At 41.9% G+C, this 16,335-nt stretch overlaps 3 protein-coding genes across 4 annotated transcripts in view; all 3 read left to right on the top strand.

Annotated features, from left to right (window-relative positions):
* LOC310682170 (mas-related G-protein coupled receptor member H-like) overlaps window positions 1–16,335 on the top strand; it is a 381,144-nt gene that overhangs the window by 43,881 nt on the left and 320,928 nt on the right. The window lies entirely within an intron of this gene.
* On the top strand, window positions 9,030–10,500 carry LOC310682188 (mas-related G-protein coupled receptor member H-like). The gene is made up of 2 exons (XM_083450681.1): window positions 9,030–9,329; window positions 9,456–10,500. The coding sequence occupies exon 2, from the start codon at window positions 9,509–9,511 to the stop codon at window positions 10,493–10,495; it is 987 nt and encodes a 328-aa protein (XP_083306807.1). The 5' UTR covers window positions 9,030–9,329; window positions 9,456–9,508; the 3' UTR covers window positions 10,496–10,500.
* LOC310682191 (mas-related G-protein coupled receptor member H-like) lies at window positions 11,865–14,761 on the top strand. Its single transcript, XM_083450686.1, has 2 exons — window positions 11,865–12,014; window positions 12,141–14,761. The coding sequence occupies exon 2, from the start codon at window positions 12,194–12,196 to the stop codon at window positions 13,172–13,174; it is 981 nt and encodes a 326-aa protein (XP_083306812.1). The 5' UTR covers window positions 11,865–12,014; window positions 12,141–12,193; the 3' UTR covers window positions 13,175–14,761.

Below are 16,335 nucleotides of genomic sequence, written 5' to 3'. Positions count from 1 at the left end.
TCTGGAATTGACTTTACCCTTTTTAAATGCTCCTATTGCTCCATCCCAGCGTCTGCCAATCTAGCAGTTCAAAAGCAAATAAATAGGTACCGCTGCAGGAAAAAGGTAAAAGGCGTTTCTGTGGGCTCTGGCCCTCGTCACAGCGTTCTGTTGCAACAGAAGAGGTTTAGTTATGCTGGGCACATGTCCCAGAAAGTTGTCTGTGGACAAACGGCGGCTCCTTCATCCTGCAAAGCGAAATGAGCGCTGCACCCTATAGCCACTTTTGACTGGACTTAACTGTCCAGGGGTCCTTTACCTTTACGTCTACATATTGTCCAAAGAATGAGATTTAGACTAGGAGTTCTGAGTTGAATTATTTCCTTTGGAAAGAGGAACCCTTTCCAAAGGAAACAGATTTATGCTTGAGCACAAACTTCTCAACCCCCATAAAATCTAAAGGGTTGTGCTAAATCTTCTTTCTCAATGCCTACCCCATTATAATGTTGACCGGAGTTCTGGCCCATAGACAGCAGTGGGACATCATGGCATGACATAGCCACCACCATAACTACAGCCCCTTGCTCATGCTGCCTGAGGTGGCAGCCATGGGGCAGGCACAAGCTTGCTCTAGGCTAAACCACTTGCAGCTATATAATGATCAGGCCCGAACCCAACTACAGTGTTGACTGTAGTGTCAGTTCAGAATCCACCAGGTCCCTTTGTATCTCAGCTCATTTCTGTCTCTAGGAAGCCTGGGAAGCCCTCTGGATAATAGTTCTACCCACAATTATATTGCCAGGCAGAACAGGAAGCTCTTTCCAATGGGTGGACTATAGGGTCACTCCTTGAGCAGAGGCCAATGGACCAGAGGCTTGGAATGTGCCCCAAGAACCTCAATCTGAACTAAATCACTCAGTAGGAAGAATACAGAAGGCCATCAAAATGCAAGCAGAAATTCCCCAATGGCAGAACTCTTCAACACACATCAGGTCCTAAGGAAGTTTATGGATGAGGCTCTACTCTACTTTTATTATTATTATTATTATTATTATTATTATTATTATTATTATTATTACTACTACTACTACTACTACTCTACGATGCCTCTGCATGGAGCCTGCTTCAAACAGCTTTTGTGCAGTGGTAGGTTGAGTGGTACAGCCTCACACAAAGGTGCCACTAAAGTTCATGTCTTCTACTAAAGAATCAGATGGCCAAAAAAAATTATTTGGAGATCCGGGGTGTCTCAATGCATGTTAGACCAAAAAATGGAGTGGAAAGGAAGCAAACATTGGTGAAAGACACTGTGGATTATGAAAGACCTTTGATGTTTTATTGTATTTTTAATATTCTGTTGGGAGCTGCCCAGAGTGGCTGGGGAAACCCAGCGAGATGGGTGGGGTATAATTTTTATATTATTATTATTATTATTATTATTATTATTATTATTATTATTAAAGCCTGAATCTCTTTCTTGGACACACATATATCACTTTTCCTGCTTTAAGCATCTCCCTCTTTCACTTTTTAAAAAATCATCCTGGTCAGTTTGGGTCGATGGGTTTTGGGTTGATGGGTTTTGGGTTTTGGGTTTTCCCTCAGATGTTTTGATATTTCCCAAAATCCATTTTATTTTTATTTTCTGTTTATTCCTGTGTAAGGCTCCAACCTCACTACAATTTTAGGCACATTCATCTTTTCTTTCTTTTTTTTAACCTGAGTTCATTTTCCATTGGGACCCCTCTGAACCTTACGCATTCCATACACTTTTCCAAACTCTCTCCCTGAGTCCACAGGATCCTGTTCAGCAGATTCCTCCTTGATCCTTAGGTTGAACTGCTATGTACAGTGGTGCCCCGCAAGACGAATGCCTCGCAAGACGGAAAACCCGCTAGACGAAAGGGTTTTCCGTTTTTCAATGTGCTTCGCAGGACGAATTTCTCTATGGGCTTGCTTCGCAAGACAAAAATGTCTTGCGAGTTCCTGCGATTTTTTTTCGCTCCCCACCCCCTTTTTCTAAGGCACTAAGCTGCTAATAGCCTTTTAGCAGCTAATCCGCTAATCCACTAAGCCTTTAATAGCCGCTAATAGCCGCTAAACCGCTAATAGCGCTAATCCGCTAATGGGCTTGCTTCGCAAGACGAAAAAACCGCAAGACGAAGAGACTCGCGGAACGGATTCTTTTCGTCTTGCGAGGCACCACTGTACTTTTGAATTAAGTAAGCTTTGAACTAATTAGATTGGAAGATGCAGTTTAGAACACAGGATTTGTGTTATTGATAGCTGCTTGGTCGCTACTTAAAAAACAACCACCAGCTATCAATTATTTCTTTTAGTTATAGCACAATCCCACCCCCACCTCCCATTCTGGGGGATTTGCAACTACTGCTGCTGAACAGGGTTTGGATCTATTGAAATTTGACACAAGCTTAAATTACACTGATTTCCTTCAGGCCATCTTGTGCATAGGTTTGCTTCATTAGTCAATAAGCAGCACTACTCCTGCTCCTCCTCCTCCTCCATAGAAGTATACAGGCAAACTGCATAAACCCTGATCAGATTAGAAACCATAGGAAGGATACTGAGAAAGCAAATGGCACATGAGTGACAAGGATACTACTACTACTACTACTACTACTACTAATAATAATAATAATAATAATAATTTATTATTTCTACCCCGCCACTCTGGGGGGCTCCCAACAAAATATTAAAAACTCAATAAAACATCAAACATGAAAAGCTTCCCTAAACAGGGTTGCCTTCAGATGTCGTCTAAAAGTCAGATAGTTGTTTATTTCCTTGACATCTGATAGGAGGGTGTTCCACAGGACGGGCGCCACTTCCAAGAAGGCCCTCTGCCTGGTTCCCTATAACCTCACTTCTCACAGGGAGGGAACCAGCAGAAGGCCCTCAGAGCTGGACCTCAGTGTATGGGCTGAACAATGGACGTGAAGATGTTCCTTCAGGTATGCTGGGCAGAGGATGATGAGTGGAGAAGTTGTCAGGTCTAGGGAGCTGGTATGAGTTTTCATTTCATTTCACTTTTAATTTGTATACCACTTTTCTATATTGCTATACACAGGATGGTTTACAAGCTGAAGAAACAACAAAAATGACAGCAAATCTATCACACACCTAATAATAATCTGATCCAATATAGAAAGTCATAATAAAAACATAACTTTAAAAGAGAGGACCCAAATAATTACCGCCCAGTCAGTCTGACATCAATACCAGGGAAGATTCTGGAGCAGATCATTAAGCAAACAGTCTGTGAGCACCTAGAAAGGAATGCTGTGATCACCAATAGTCAGCATGGATTTCTGAAAAATAAGTCATGTCAGACTAACCTGATCTCGTTTTTTGACAGAATTACAAGCCTGGTAGATGAAGGGAACGCAGTGGATGTAGCCTACCTTGATTTCAGCAAGGCATTTGACAAGGTGCCCCATGATATTCTTGTAAAGAAGCTGGTAAAATGCGGTCTTGACTATGCTACCACTCAGTGGATTTGTAACTGGCTGACTGACCGGACCCAAAGGGTGCTCATCAATGGTTCCTCTTCATCCTGGAGAAGAGTGACTAGTGGGGTGCCACAGGGTTCTGTCTTGGGCCCGGTCTTATTCAACATCTTTATCAATGACTTGGATGATGGACTCAAGGGCATCCTGATCAAATTTGCAGATGACACCAAACTGGGAGGGGTGGCTAACACCCCAGAGGACAGGATCACACTTCAAAACGACCTTGACAGATTAGAGAACTGGGCCAAAACAAACAAGGTGAATTTTAATAGGGAGAAATGTAAAGTATTGCACTTGGGCAAAAAAAATGAGAGGCACAAATACAAGATGGGCGACACCTGGCTTGAGAGCAGTACATGTGAAAAGGATCTAGGAGTTTTGGTTGACCACAAACTTGACATGAGCCAACAGTGTGACACGGCAGCTAAAAAAGCCAATGCAATTCTGGGCTGCATCAGTAAGAGTATAGCATCTAGATCAAGGGAAGTAATAGAGCCACTGTATTCTGCTCTGGTCAGACCTCACCTGGTGTACTGTGTCCAGTTCTGGGCACCACAGTTCAAGAAGGACACTGACAAACTGGAATGTGTCCAGAGGAGGGCAACCAAAATGGTCAAAGGCCTGGAAACGATGCCTTATGATGAACGGCTAAGGGAGCTGGGCATGTTTAGCCTGGAGAAGAGGATGTTAAGGGGTGATATGATAGCCATGTTCAAATATATAAAAGGATGTCACGTAGAGGAGGGAGAAAGGTTGTTTTCTGCTGCTCCAGAGAAGCGGACACGGAGCAATGGATCCAAACTACAAGAAAGAAGATTCCACCTAAACATTAGGAAGAACTTCCTGACAGTAATAGTTGTTTGACAGTGGGATTTGCTGCCAAGGAGTGTGGTGGAGTATCCTTCTTTGGAGGTCTTTAAGCAGAGGCTTGACAACCATATGTCAGGAGTGCTCTGATGGTGTTTCCTGCTTGGCAGGGGGTTGGACTCGACGGCCCTTGTGGTCTCTTCCAACTCTATGATTCTATGATTATAAAGTAAGGATCTTAATTATGGGTTGGGGGGGGGGCGTTGTTCTTTTAACGGAAATTATCTAACTTCATCTGCCATGGTATTTGATTTGATGATCAAACTACTCAGGAAACAATGCCTTTGGAGACCTGGAAACTACAACTAATCCAGAATGTGGCAGAACCTGATCATATAAGAAGCAAGCTATGGATTGGGACTCTGTGACAGCTTTTTCTTCAAAAGAGAAGTATTATCAAAACCTAAATGATACAATAATTTGTATCTGTGCATACTAAAAGTATCCATGTCAAAAACAGTATTCAATGTATATAGAAACTTTTAAATTAACCCATAAAGCTGGATTGATTATGATAAGCCAATACAATGTTTTCTTTACATAAGCATTGTGTTTCAAGATTGTGAATGGGGCATAGTGCTATGCAGGCCTGGCCTGTCTCCAAAGGATGTTACAAAAATACATTTTATTCCCATTTCAACAAGCTCAATTGGAGTAGGGAAAATCAGGTATACTGTAGGGCTGTTCTAATGTTATTGGAACCAGCAGAAGTGGGGATATTTGTCACAGTTCTCTCATGCAATGCGATCCTAGTCACATTTCATGGGGAGACTCCTTTACGAGTGTGCTTAGAATTGCAGGTTATACTTCACTCCAGTGGAGAGTTTTGTTCTCTAACCTGGAGAGTCTGTTCATGTGAAAAATTGCTGTGTTCACTTTTTTATTGGGAAAAGACACACACTGAAGTTCAAATCACAGTAATGTCCCAGAATATGCCAACTTCATCTCATTTCTGGCAAGGACCTCATGATTGTCTCTGGTCAGGCATATACTTTACATATGCAAAATGACTTCACATTAGCTTAATAGGTATCAGTTGGATGAGAGGAGGCGCTGTAGAAGCTATCAGCTCCCTAAACATTCATCTGTTGGCTTTTTGTGCCAAACATGTTCAGCTCCCCAAGCAGGTTGGTTTGTGGCAGTGCAGTTTTGTGCTGGAAGACATTCAGTCAGACTCCAATTCTTCAGTCAGTTCAGTCCTTTACTGACAGCTCCAAAACATTAAGGCAATTTCAGTATATACAGACTTCCCCTAGATCCCTAGTAGAAGGTACAGGCTTCAAATGCAAAGCAAGTACAACTCAGAGCATATATACAGCACAGAATTCAGTATTAATTTGCGAAGCAAGCATGCAATGTACAGCCCCCTCTTAATAGACCTAAGAATGACCACATCCTTGGCCAGTTACCTGGTCACAGTGACCTGCTTGGCTGGTTGCCAGGTCAGTGTCCTTCAGACACTAATCACAAGACCTGCAGGTGAAAGATAAGGGAAGCATGTGCACCAGATGGGCAGGGTATAAATAAATTATTATTATTATTATTATTATTATTATTATTATTATTATTATTATTGCAATTAAAGGAACCTCAACACCATCCTCTGATCAGCTTTCTGACCGTAAAAGAGGAAAGAGGCGTGCTCACTGAATCAAAACACAAAAAGACCATATCAAATACTTGTCATCAACTGTTATAGTATTATCTTGAATAGAGTAGCTCCACATGTGTTCACTGATTAGTTTATCACATGCCTACCACAAACGGACAGAGTCATCAGATGTCATTGTCTAATCATTGCCTCTCCCTTACTCAGTTCATTAGGTAGAATTTGTGACTGTATTTGGCTGGGCTCCACCACCATTTTTGCAACATCCATCTGGTTCCCTTCACTAGCACCTGCTTCATCCTTGAACATCCTTCCAAGCACATCCTTCAAGAGCTCCCTGGATTGTCTCTCCCAACCAAGTAATATATCCTTCGGTCAATGATGCTGTTGAATGGCAAATATAATGAAGAAGAGGAGAGCGGTCAATAAATCTGTGTGCACCTTTGGTGGCTGACATCTGTGTGAGCTACATCAGATCTTGCTGAAGGGGGTCAGCATGGAGCCAAAGATAAAGGGAGGGGGGGAAACCCAGAAAGTTCACAATGCTAATAATCATTGGACCCTGATGAAGTAGAAGCGTCATTCCAGAAAGTAGGTTAGACAAAACCCAGAACAAGGATGATACAACAGCAGAATAGGCTGGTAGATGGCATGAGTAGCAAATGAAAGGTGGAAAAGGTACACCCACAGCCAATCATGAAACACCAGAAGCATTCCTATTCACGTTCCTAATGAACAACCAGCTAACCCAATACTACCATATGAGGAGGGTGGGCAGGCTGTTGCATTTAATTGATGAAGCCATTAGCCTAAATAAGGCTATGCCTGCCCTACTCCCATTGGTCCATTCTGACCACATGAGACTGAGACACACACAGACACACACACACGCACGCACGCACAATATATCATAGATGCCAGGTAGCACCATGCTTTTCACCCTTGCAAGGGGTGCCCCTAGCAAGGGAGGGAAACACTCCCATCAAAGCAACAAAGGAGAAAAACCATGCACTTCTCTGAATTTTGCAGTGCAGGTATAGTTCAAAACACATTACATAATGTACACAAAAATATATTCTATGAGAAAGCATGCATTTATAAGCATTTTTAGTTGAAATGCATAGAAAAACATACAACAATGCTTATTTTAGGCAGGAAATCTGTACACAACGTGTATTTTAGGGAAACTGAGTACAAAGGTGCAGGCAATTTAAATGTGAAATGTTTGTTTCTCTTGTTTTTAAGGGGACAGAAACAGATTTAGGACTGAGCTATCTTATGAAACTGACACAGAACAGAAACAGGCTGACTTTGTTCATCTTTATTCGGAAATCATTGCTCTCCAGAAGCTTCTTAATGCATTATTAGGTGCCTGGAACACATATCTCAGATTCTTTCAATTCCATGTTTCCTGTTTCCCTCAATGACAAAGCAAAGCAAAGGATGAATGGTGATTCTGAAAGCAGTAAGGAGAAATCAAAGCAACATAAGAAGAATAATGGGTATATAACCTAAACAGTCTATGAAGTACAATATTCTAAATGGAATAGCAAAGGAAATGAAGGAAGTGAGAGTGAGCAGTAACGGTCCCATAAAACATTATTGGCTGATCTTGTGAGCTGCAGCACATCTTGGTGAACCTAATCAATGTAGAGACAAGAAGAGCGATGATAAGGGCATTCTTGGTACAGATTATCCTGATAATTGTGGAGAAAACATTCATATGACAAAAGATGGCAAAATAGCTTTGCTCTTCCAGGCAACAAGCCAGAAGTGGGCCAAAGCAGCCATGAAGGCAAAGAAGAAATGTATTCTGACTGGGCAAAACAATCCTAGATTAGAAAGCAAGTCTCACTGGGCTGTCCAGTATAAGCAAACCAAAGGAGGTAAATTACTGGCCTCTTTAGTGACAATGGTCTTGTTGGTCATTTTTGAGAGTGCTCGGTACCAAAAAAGGGAGTGACAGAAGCACAAAAGGGAAGAAGTTGAAGTCAACAACAGGCAAGTTCAGCAAGTTAGGTGATTGAGGGAGTACTTTTCTTGGTGCAGATGCACAAGGCATATGTACAGAAACCAGATGGCAATTCCAGTCTTCACCAATGGAAACAGAGGTGGATTTAGGAAAGCACAACCAGTTTGCCAGCACTGGGCACCAAGCCAAGAGGGCACTGGAAGAAGAAGAGGAGGAGGAGGAGGAGGAGGAGGGGGAGGGGGAGGGGGAGGAGGAGGAGGAGGAGGAGGAGGAGGAGGAGGAGGAGGAGGAGTTGTTTGGATTTGATATCCCTCTTTATCACTACCGGAAGGAGTCTCAAAGCGGCTAACATTCTCCTTTCCCTTCCTCCCCCACAACAAACACTCTGTGAGGTGAGTGACGCTGTGAGACTTCAGAGAAGTGTGACTAGCCTAAGGTCACCCAGCAGCTGCATGTGGAGGAGCGGAGACGCGAACCCGGTTCACCAGATTATGAGTCTACCACTCTTAACCACTACACCACACTGGGGCAAGGATGACTTGGAACAGAAGATGAGAGGCAGAGGGAGCGAAAAGTTTTGAGAATTGCACAAGGGGCCACTGAAATTTTAGACCCCAAAGTCCACCACTGCTCCAAACATGCACATAAAAATGCCAGTGCAGTGGAGGATTGGTAAATAACCACAAGTATTGTCATAGTACCATGTTCTCCATGGTTTCCTGCTCCCTTGCACATAAAGGGAAAGTGGATTCTCTACATCATGGTCTTCACGAAATTGCTGGTATTTCATTACAATGTGTAATTCATTACAATGATACCTGAAGGCCTTTTCAGGACTGTTCCTGAGACATTTTGCTGCTAGAGGCTGTCCTCAGACACAACTGAGTTGCCATCTAAGAACATTGCACCCTTGCTTTAGGATCAACTCCATTCCTTTGTTTAAGCATCTTTCCCCACCCTGGTGCCATCCAGATGTTTGGAACTACATCTCCCACTCCCATCCAGCACAACATGGTGGGAGTTGTAGTCCAAAAAATCTGGATGACATCAGATTGGAGGAAGCTTATTTAAAGTCATGCGATCTCAGAACATTTGTACAATTTATCTTCCTCTCTCGACCCTGATAATTTTAGCCTGATAAACAATTACAACAGTTGACTGAGATACCATCACAGAGGAAGGGGCAGAGAAGACTGTGTAACCAGAGTTATTTCTTATATGCATTGGGAGTCTTGTGCCTCTTCTATGAAGCTCTTCTTTATTTTGCCCAAAACTTTTTCCTGCATTGCAGGGGGTTGGAGTGAATGATCCTTAGGGTCCCTTCAGACTCGACAATTTTACATTTCTTTTCTTCTTCTTGAAGCTGTAGCAGGTGAGTAGTGTTAATCTCTTTCTGGGCTACCTATAACAAATGAGTTAGAAGCTTTCCATATTGGAATTGTGTAGGCACTTACCTTTAGTGATTATCCCTTCTGACCGTCATCCCTTCTGCTTGCAGACATAGTGCAGAGAACGGGGAAGAAGGGAGATTCCAAAAGAAAAGATTTCATTATGGCTGAGCAGAGCACAGCAGCATCACTTGGTTTAACCATTGATGGGTTTTCTGGAGACTACAGCCCTTCAGCATTCCCAGAGGAAGATGATGAATCTGAACTTGCTTCCTTCACACATTACCTGTTTCTCTTTGCCTGTCTTTTCATTATTACCCTTGCAATATTCATATGTGGCCTGGTGGGGAATGCAATTGTCATCTGGTTTCTCTGCTTCATCGTGAAGAAGAATCCCATCACCACCTACATCTTGAACTTGGCTGTAGCTGATTCTTGTGTCCTTGTAACTTTAGCACTTGCAATTTCAGCTAGCTTTTGGGATGTAGGAGGAATTTCCTTTGGGCTTTGTATTGAACTGTTTATTTCCACACATGTCATTAGCTTATATCTACTGACAGCCATCAGTGTCGAGAAATGTCTCTCTGTTGTCTTCCCAATCTGGTATCGATGCCACCGTCTAGAACACCTGTCTGAAATTGTTTGTGCATTAATATGGGCAATGTCCATTCTGGTCTTTGGAATCTATCACTTTTTCATTTCAACTGAAAATGAAGACTTTGACATAATGATTTGTGTCATTCATATGACCAACTCTGTATTTTGCACACTTGTTGTCGTCATCTGTACTGTGATCCTTTTCATCAAGGTCTGCTGCAGTTTACATCGACGCCAACGAGGAAAGTTCTACACAGCACTCTTGCTTGCTCTTCTTTTCTTCCTCATTTTTGGTGTTCCACTCAGTGTCGTAATAACTGTTCAATATCTTCTTTCTGGTATTAATATAATAACCACATTATTTGGAGTAGTATCTGCTGTTATCAACAGCAGTGTTAATCCATTCATTTACTTCATAATTGGAAGGAAAACGACGCATCGATCCAGAGAACCCTTGAAGGTGGTGCTGGAAAGAGTTTTTAGTGACAAAGCTGATTGCAGAGAAGATCGGAGTCTTCCAGCCACAACAGATTCAATGATGATGACTCCTTAAATTTCTCCTTGTAAGCTAAGCTATTGGGATGGCATTAAAGATGACCAACAACATAGATTTATTCTTAAAAAAAAGTCTGTAGATTTGTGTTTTTCTGCTTCTTTTCTACAACTTATAATCATGGGTGTTTATCTTTTAATGTTTGCTCCTTTAGTTTTTATACTTGTTATTTGCTTAGTAGCTAACATGAACATCAGCTGGCATACAAATAAATAAAGAAAATTAATCATTCATGAAGTGGGATTTGTTCAAATACCAAGGGCTCCAAGACTTTAAAGGCATAAGCAGGATTCTTTTCAACTCCATCCCTTTGGAAGCTCTGCACACCCTTGGTGTGAAAGTGTGAATTTAACACACCGGGTCATTGCGTGTGAAGCTTGAGCTGCTGTGAAAGCCATCTGGTCCCCTGGCAGAACCTCCTGTATCTCCAATCCAACCTGGTTCCACCACAAATATTATTGTTACAGGTTTGTGGGGGAACAAGGTATCCCCAGATCCCCGTGTGTCAGATTCCCTCCTATATATTCCTGGATATGTTCTGGAAAGAGGAAAGACAACAAAGGTGAGAACTTCATGAGTGCAGGCTGAAAACTAGAGAATAGCTAGCATAGCTGACTGCTCTGGACTCAAGCTGACTGAAGCTATGAGAGAAGCAGCAAGAGACATTCTTGAGGAGGGAGGTTCTGCCGTCCCTCCAACTAAGCTCAGGTGTAAATACGAGTGAAGAAACCACAGTTCTTAAAGATTCTGCAGACTCCACTGCAGGAGAAGAAGAAGTTCCACTGTATCCTTTGGCTGTAATCCACTATCTTTGTGCTATGAAAACTTTCACTAGCTGATGTGTCCACATTGAACAACTTGTGCTCACACAACTACAAGGCCATCTGTTCTTATCTTTTCCAAATTTGCTGGCAACCTTAAATACAAGGGTAGTCAAGAAAAAAAGAACATCGTTAGAATGATACCTGAAGGCCTTTTCAGGACTGGTCCAGAGACATTTTGCTGCTAGAGGCTGTCCTCAGACACATCTGAGTTGCCATCTAAGAACATTGCACCCTTGCTTTAGGATCAACTCCATTCCTTTGATTAAGCATCTTTCCCCACCCTGGTGCCATCCAGATGTTTGGAACTACATCTCCCACTCCCATCCAGCACAACATGGTGGGAGTTGTAGTCCAAAAAATCTGGATGACATCAGACTGGAGGAGGCTTGTTTAAAGTCATGCGATCTCAGAACATTTGTACAATTTATCTTCCTCTCTCGACCCTGATAATTTTAGCCTGATAAACAATTACAACAGTTGGCTGAGATACCATCACAGAGGAAGGGGCAGAGAAGACTGTGTAACCAGAGTTCTTTCTTATATGCATTGGGAGTCTTGTGCCTCTTCTATGAACCTCTTCTTTATTTTGCCCAAATTGTTTTCCTGCATTGCAGGGGGTTGGAGTGAATGATCCTTAGGGTCCCTTCAGACTCGACAATTTTATATTTCTTTTCTTCTTCTTGAAGCTGTAGCAGGTGAGTAGTGTTAATCTCTTTCTGGGCTACCTATAACAAATGAGTTAGAAGCTTTCCATATTGGAATTGTGTAGGCATTTACTTTTAGTGATTATCCCTTCTGTTCATCATCCCTTCTGCTTGCAGACATAGTGCAGAGAACGGGGAAGAAGGGAGATTCCAAAAGAAAAGATTTCATTATGGCTGAGCAGAGCACAGCAGCATCACTTGGTTTAACCATTGATGGGTTTTCTGGAGACTACAGCCCTTCAGCATTCCCAGAGGAAGATGCTGAATCTGAACTTTCTTCCTTCACATATTACCTGCTGCTCTTTTTCTTTCTTTTCATCCTTACAATATTCATATGTGGCCTGGTGGGGAATGCAATTGTCATCTGGTTTCTCTGCTTCATTGTGAAGAAGAATCCCATCACCACCTACATCTTGAACTTGGCTGTAGCTGATTCTTGTGTCCTTGTATTTTTAGCATTTTCAATTTCAGCTAGATTTTGGAATGTAGGAGGAATTTCCTCTCGGCTGGGTTTTGAACTGTTTATTTCCACACATGCCATTAGCTTATATCTACTGACAGCCATCAGTGTCGAGAAATGTCTCTCTGTTGTCTTCCCAATCTGGTATCGATGCCACCGTCTAGAACACCTGTCTGAAATTGTTTGTGCATTAATATGGGCAATGTCCATTCTGGTCTTTGGAATCTATAACTTTTTCATTTTAACTGAAAATGCAGACTTTGACATAGTGATTTGTGTCGTTCATATGATCAGCTCTGTCTTTTGCACACTTGTTGTGGTCATCTGTACTGTGATCCTTTTCATCAAGGTCTGCTGCAGTTTACATCGACGCCAACGAGGAAAGTTCTACACAGCACTCTTGCTTGCTCTTCTTTTCTTCCTTGTTTTTGGTGTTCCACTCAGTGTCATAATAACTGTTCAACATCTTTTTCCTGATATTAATATAATAACGGCATTATTTGCAGTAGTATCTGCTGTTATCAACAGCAGTGTTAATCCATTCATTTACTTCATAATTGGAAGGAAAACGACACATCGATCCAGAGAACCCTTGAAGGTGGTGCTGGAAAGAGTTTTTAGTGACAAAGCTGATTGCAGAGAAGATCAGAGTCTTCCAGCCACAGCAGATTCAATGATGATGACTCCTTAAATTTCTCCTTGTAAGCTATGCTGTGGGGATGGCATTAGAGATGACCAACAACATAGATTTATTCTTAAAAAAAAGTCTGCAGATTCGTGTTTTTCTGCTTCTTTTCTACAACTTATAATCATGGGTATTTATCTTTTAATGTTTGCCCCCTTAGTTTTTATACTTGTTATTTGCTTAGTAGCTAACATGAACATCAGGTGGTATACAATTTAATAAAGAAATATTAATCATTCATGAAGTGGGATTTGTTCAAATACCAAGGACTCCAAGACTTCAAAGGCATAAACAGGATTCTTTTCAACTCCATCCCTTTGGAAGCTCTGCACACCCTTGGTGTGAAAGTGTGAATTTAACACACCGGGTCATTATGTGTGAAGCTTGAGCTGCTGTGAAAGCCATCTGGTCCCCTGGCAGAACCTCCTGCATCTCCAATCCAACCTGGTTCCACCACAGATAATATTGTTACAAGGTATCCCCAGATCCCTCTGTTTCAGATTCCCCCCTATATGTTCCTGGATATGTTCTGGGAAGAGGAAAGAGAACAAAAGTGAGAACTTCATGAGTGCAGGCTGCAACCTAGAGACTGGCGAGCATAGCTGACTACTCTGGACTTAAACTGACTGAAGCAGCAAGAGACACTCTTGGGGAGGAGGTCCTGAACTCCCTCCCTCAAACCTCAGGTGTAAATATGTGTAAATAAGCCATACTTCTTAATGACACTGCGGACTCCACAGGATTGGCAACAACAGGAGCAGACATGTTCTATGCTTACAATAACATTTTATTACCTTGTCAATTGTGCTGTTTTAAATGTGCATTTTTTTTAATTTGGCTTCTTCTAGTAATGTTTTCTTTCGAAATGTTTAAGACAATATTTTAGTTTCCTGGTAACTATTTTGCTTTGAATGTATATTTAACTTTCTTCAGTATTGTTTTATCCTGGATTTGATGCTCTCATGTGTTTTAAACCACACTGAGGTTTTTTTCTTTAAAATATACAGAGGCATAGCGATGAAATGAATAATAGCAATAATGGAAATTGCTGAATTGTAGGCTCAGCTTGGCAATCATTGTGGGCAACATAAAGTAAGCACCTTGGTAGCCACTCGGAGAATTGCCTTGGTTTCCTCTCTGTTGTCATGTATCCTGTCTTTCATTTTCCTTCCTCTTGTTCTTCTAAAGTTGGCCACTGTTTATCTTACTAAATATATAGAGTGATATGTTTTGCAGGCAGTGGAAAAAGGGCAGAATGGAGGCTATGAACTTTCCTTTCTTCAGAGAGCTAGCTTGACTGGGGAAAACATGAGTCACGACCTTGCTTTGGGTCATTGGCCAATGTGATGCAACTCAAGGTTAAATATTATGATGCACACAATATGCTGGAAGATCTCATTTCTTCTCAAGTTAACTAATATATTGCATCAAATGTTACAGTTTGAGAGTGAAGTTGTTCCATCAATGTTTACTTGTTTGTTTGTTTTTAATTATTGTTTCTTTCTATGTTTTTAGCCATTCTTGTTTTTATCTGCATGCTATCTTGAGTCCCTGTCAGGGCAAAGGCAGGATATAAATAAAATTATTACTGTTGTGGTGGTGGTTGTTGTTGTTGTTGTTAAACCTCTACCTAAACAATCTTTTAATATATACATTTTATAAAAAATTGTCCAGTAGGCCTTAGAGACCAACTAAGTTTGTTCTTGGTATAAGCTTTCGTGTGCATGCATACACACAAAAGCTTATACCAAGAACAAACGTAGTTGGTCTCTAAGGTGCTACTGGACATTTTTTTAAAAAAAATTATATATTTTGAGTGCGTCAGACCAACATGGCTACCGCCACTGTCAAAGGCACACGCACTGAACATGAGAACTAAGCATCATTCCTTCCTGTACACATGGGGACATTTTCAAAGAGAAAGAAGCAGTTGGAACAGAGAAAGCAATCAATATTGACTAGCTTTAGTCTTTCGTTTCATTACCTATTTATTGACATTGTCAAAAGGCTTAAAAACTGCTAACCATGAATGGGGTGGTGCAGCTCTGGGATCATAAAAAGCAACATGATATTCAGTAGTACCCCAAAGAATACAAAAGGCAAACCTTTTACATCTAATAATAAGCTGTTGCTATGACAGGCAAATCAGTGGCAAGGGGGGTCATGGTTGTTGGCTCCCCTGGACAGGAGCAGAAGAAACTGTGGATCTGGCTGTGGTACATCATCAGGTCAGTCCTCCTCAAAGTCTTTGGACTTTCAAATTTCACTGGCACCCTCTGCAAGGCAAAAAATTGGCACCCTGCAACTCTTGCCTTCCATTCAGTACTATGTCAGAGTGGTGATGCCTTCCATTGACCCCAGTGCAGTGGAAGAAGAAGAAGAAGAAGAAGAAGAAGAAGAAGAAGAAGAAGAATTTATACCTCGCCCATCTGGCTGGGTTTCCGCAGCCATTCTGGGCGGCTTCCAACAGAATATTAAAATACAATAATCTATTAAGCATTACAAGCTTCCCTAAAAAGGGCTGCCTTCAGGTGTCTTCTAAAAGTCTGGTAGTTGTTTTTCTCTTTGACATCTGGTGGGAGGGCGTTCCACAGGGCAGGTGCCACTACTGAGAAAGCCCTCTATCTGGTTCCCTGTAACTTGGCTTCTCGCAGCGAGGGAACTGCCAGAAGGCCCTCGGAGCTGGACCTCAGTTTCCGGGCAGAACGATGGAGGTGGATATGCTCCTTCAGGTATACTGAACCAAGGCCACACTGCTCTAAATCCACCTCCTCCAACCTCCTTGGCCACCTGCTTCCTACTTTAGAAGGCAACATGCAAGTTCATAGCAAGGGACAGCAGCTGCATATGCTATTGTTATTCTTCTGAATAACCTTATTCATTCATTGTCTTATTCAAGGCCCCAAGGTGACTTTGGAGAATTGCAAATAAAGAGGGAGGGATTCAGCTAGCAAACCCCACCATCAGAAGCCCTGAGCAAATATTCCACCACCACCCCTATGTGCTCACCAAAATTGGCCTGCAGGGGCTGGGATAAACCTTGCAATATAAAGTGTGGCAGAAGAGGGTATCATTCTGACTAACAAACAAAAATGTTTAACTAGACAGTATGGATGCCTTAGTACAGGGGTCGGCAAGGCTTACTGGGCATGGGCTGGATCACTCCT

The sequence above is a fragment of the Podarcis tiliguerta genome (genome assembly GCF_965153285.1).
Source record: "Podarcis tiliguerta genome assembly, chromosome: 7".
NCBI lineage: Eukaryota > Metazoa > Chordata > Lepidosauria > Squamata > Lacertidae > Podarcis > Podarcis tiliguerta.
Note: the sequence above shows the minus strand (reverse complement) of the source record. Positions and strands in the feature narration are given on the sequence as shown.

Coding starts and splice junctions, on each gene's coding strand:
- LOC310682188 (XM_083450681.1), top strand. CDS start 9,509: ATGGCTGAGCAGAGCACAGCAGCATCACTTGGTTTAACCATTGATGGG.
- LOC310682191 (XM_083450686.1), top strand. CDS start 12,194: ATGGCTGAGCAGAGCACAGCAGCATCACTTGGTTTAACCATTGATGGG.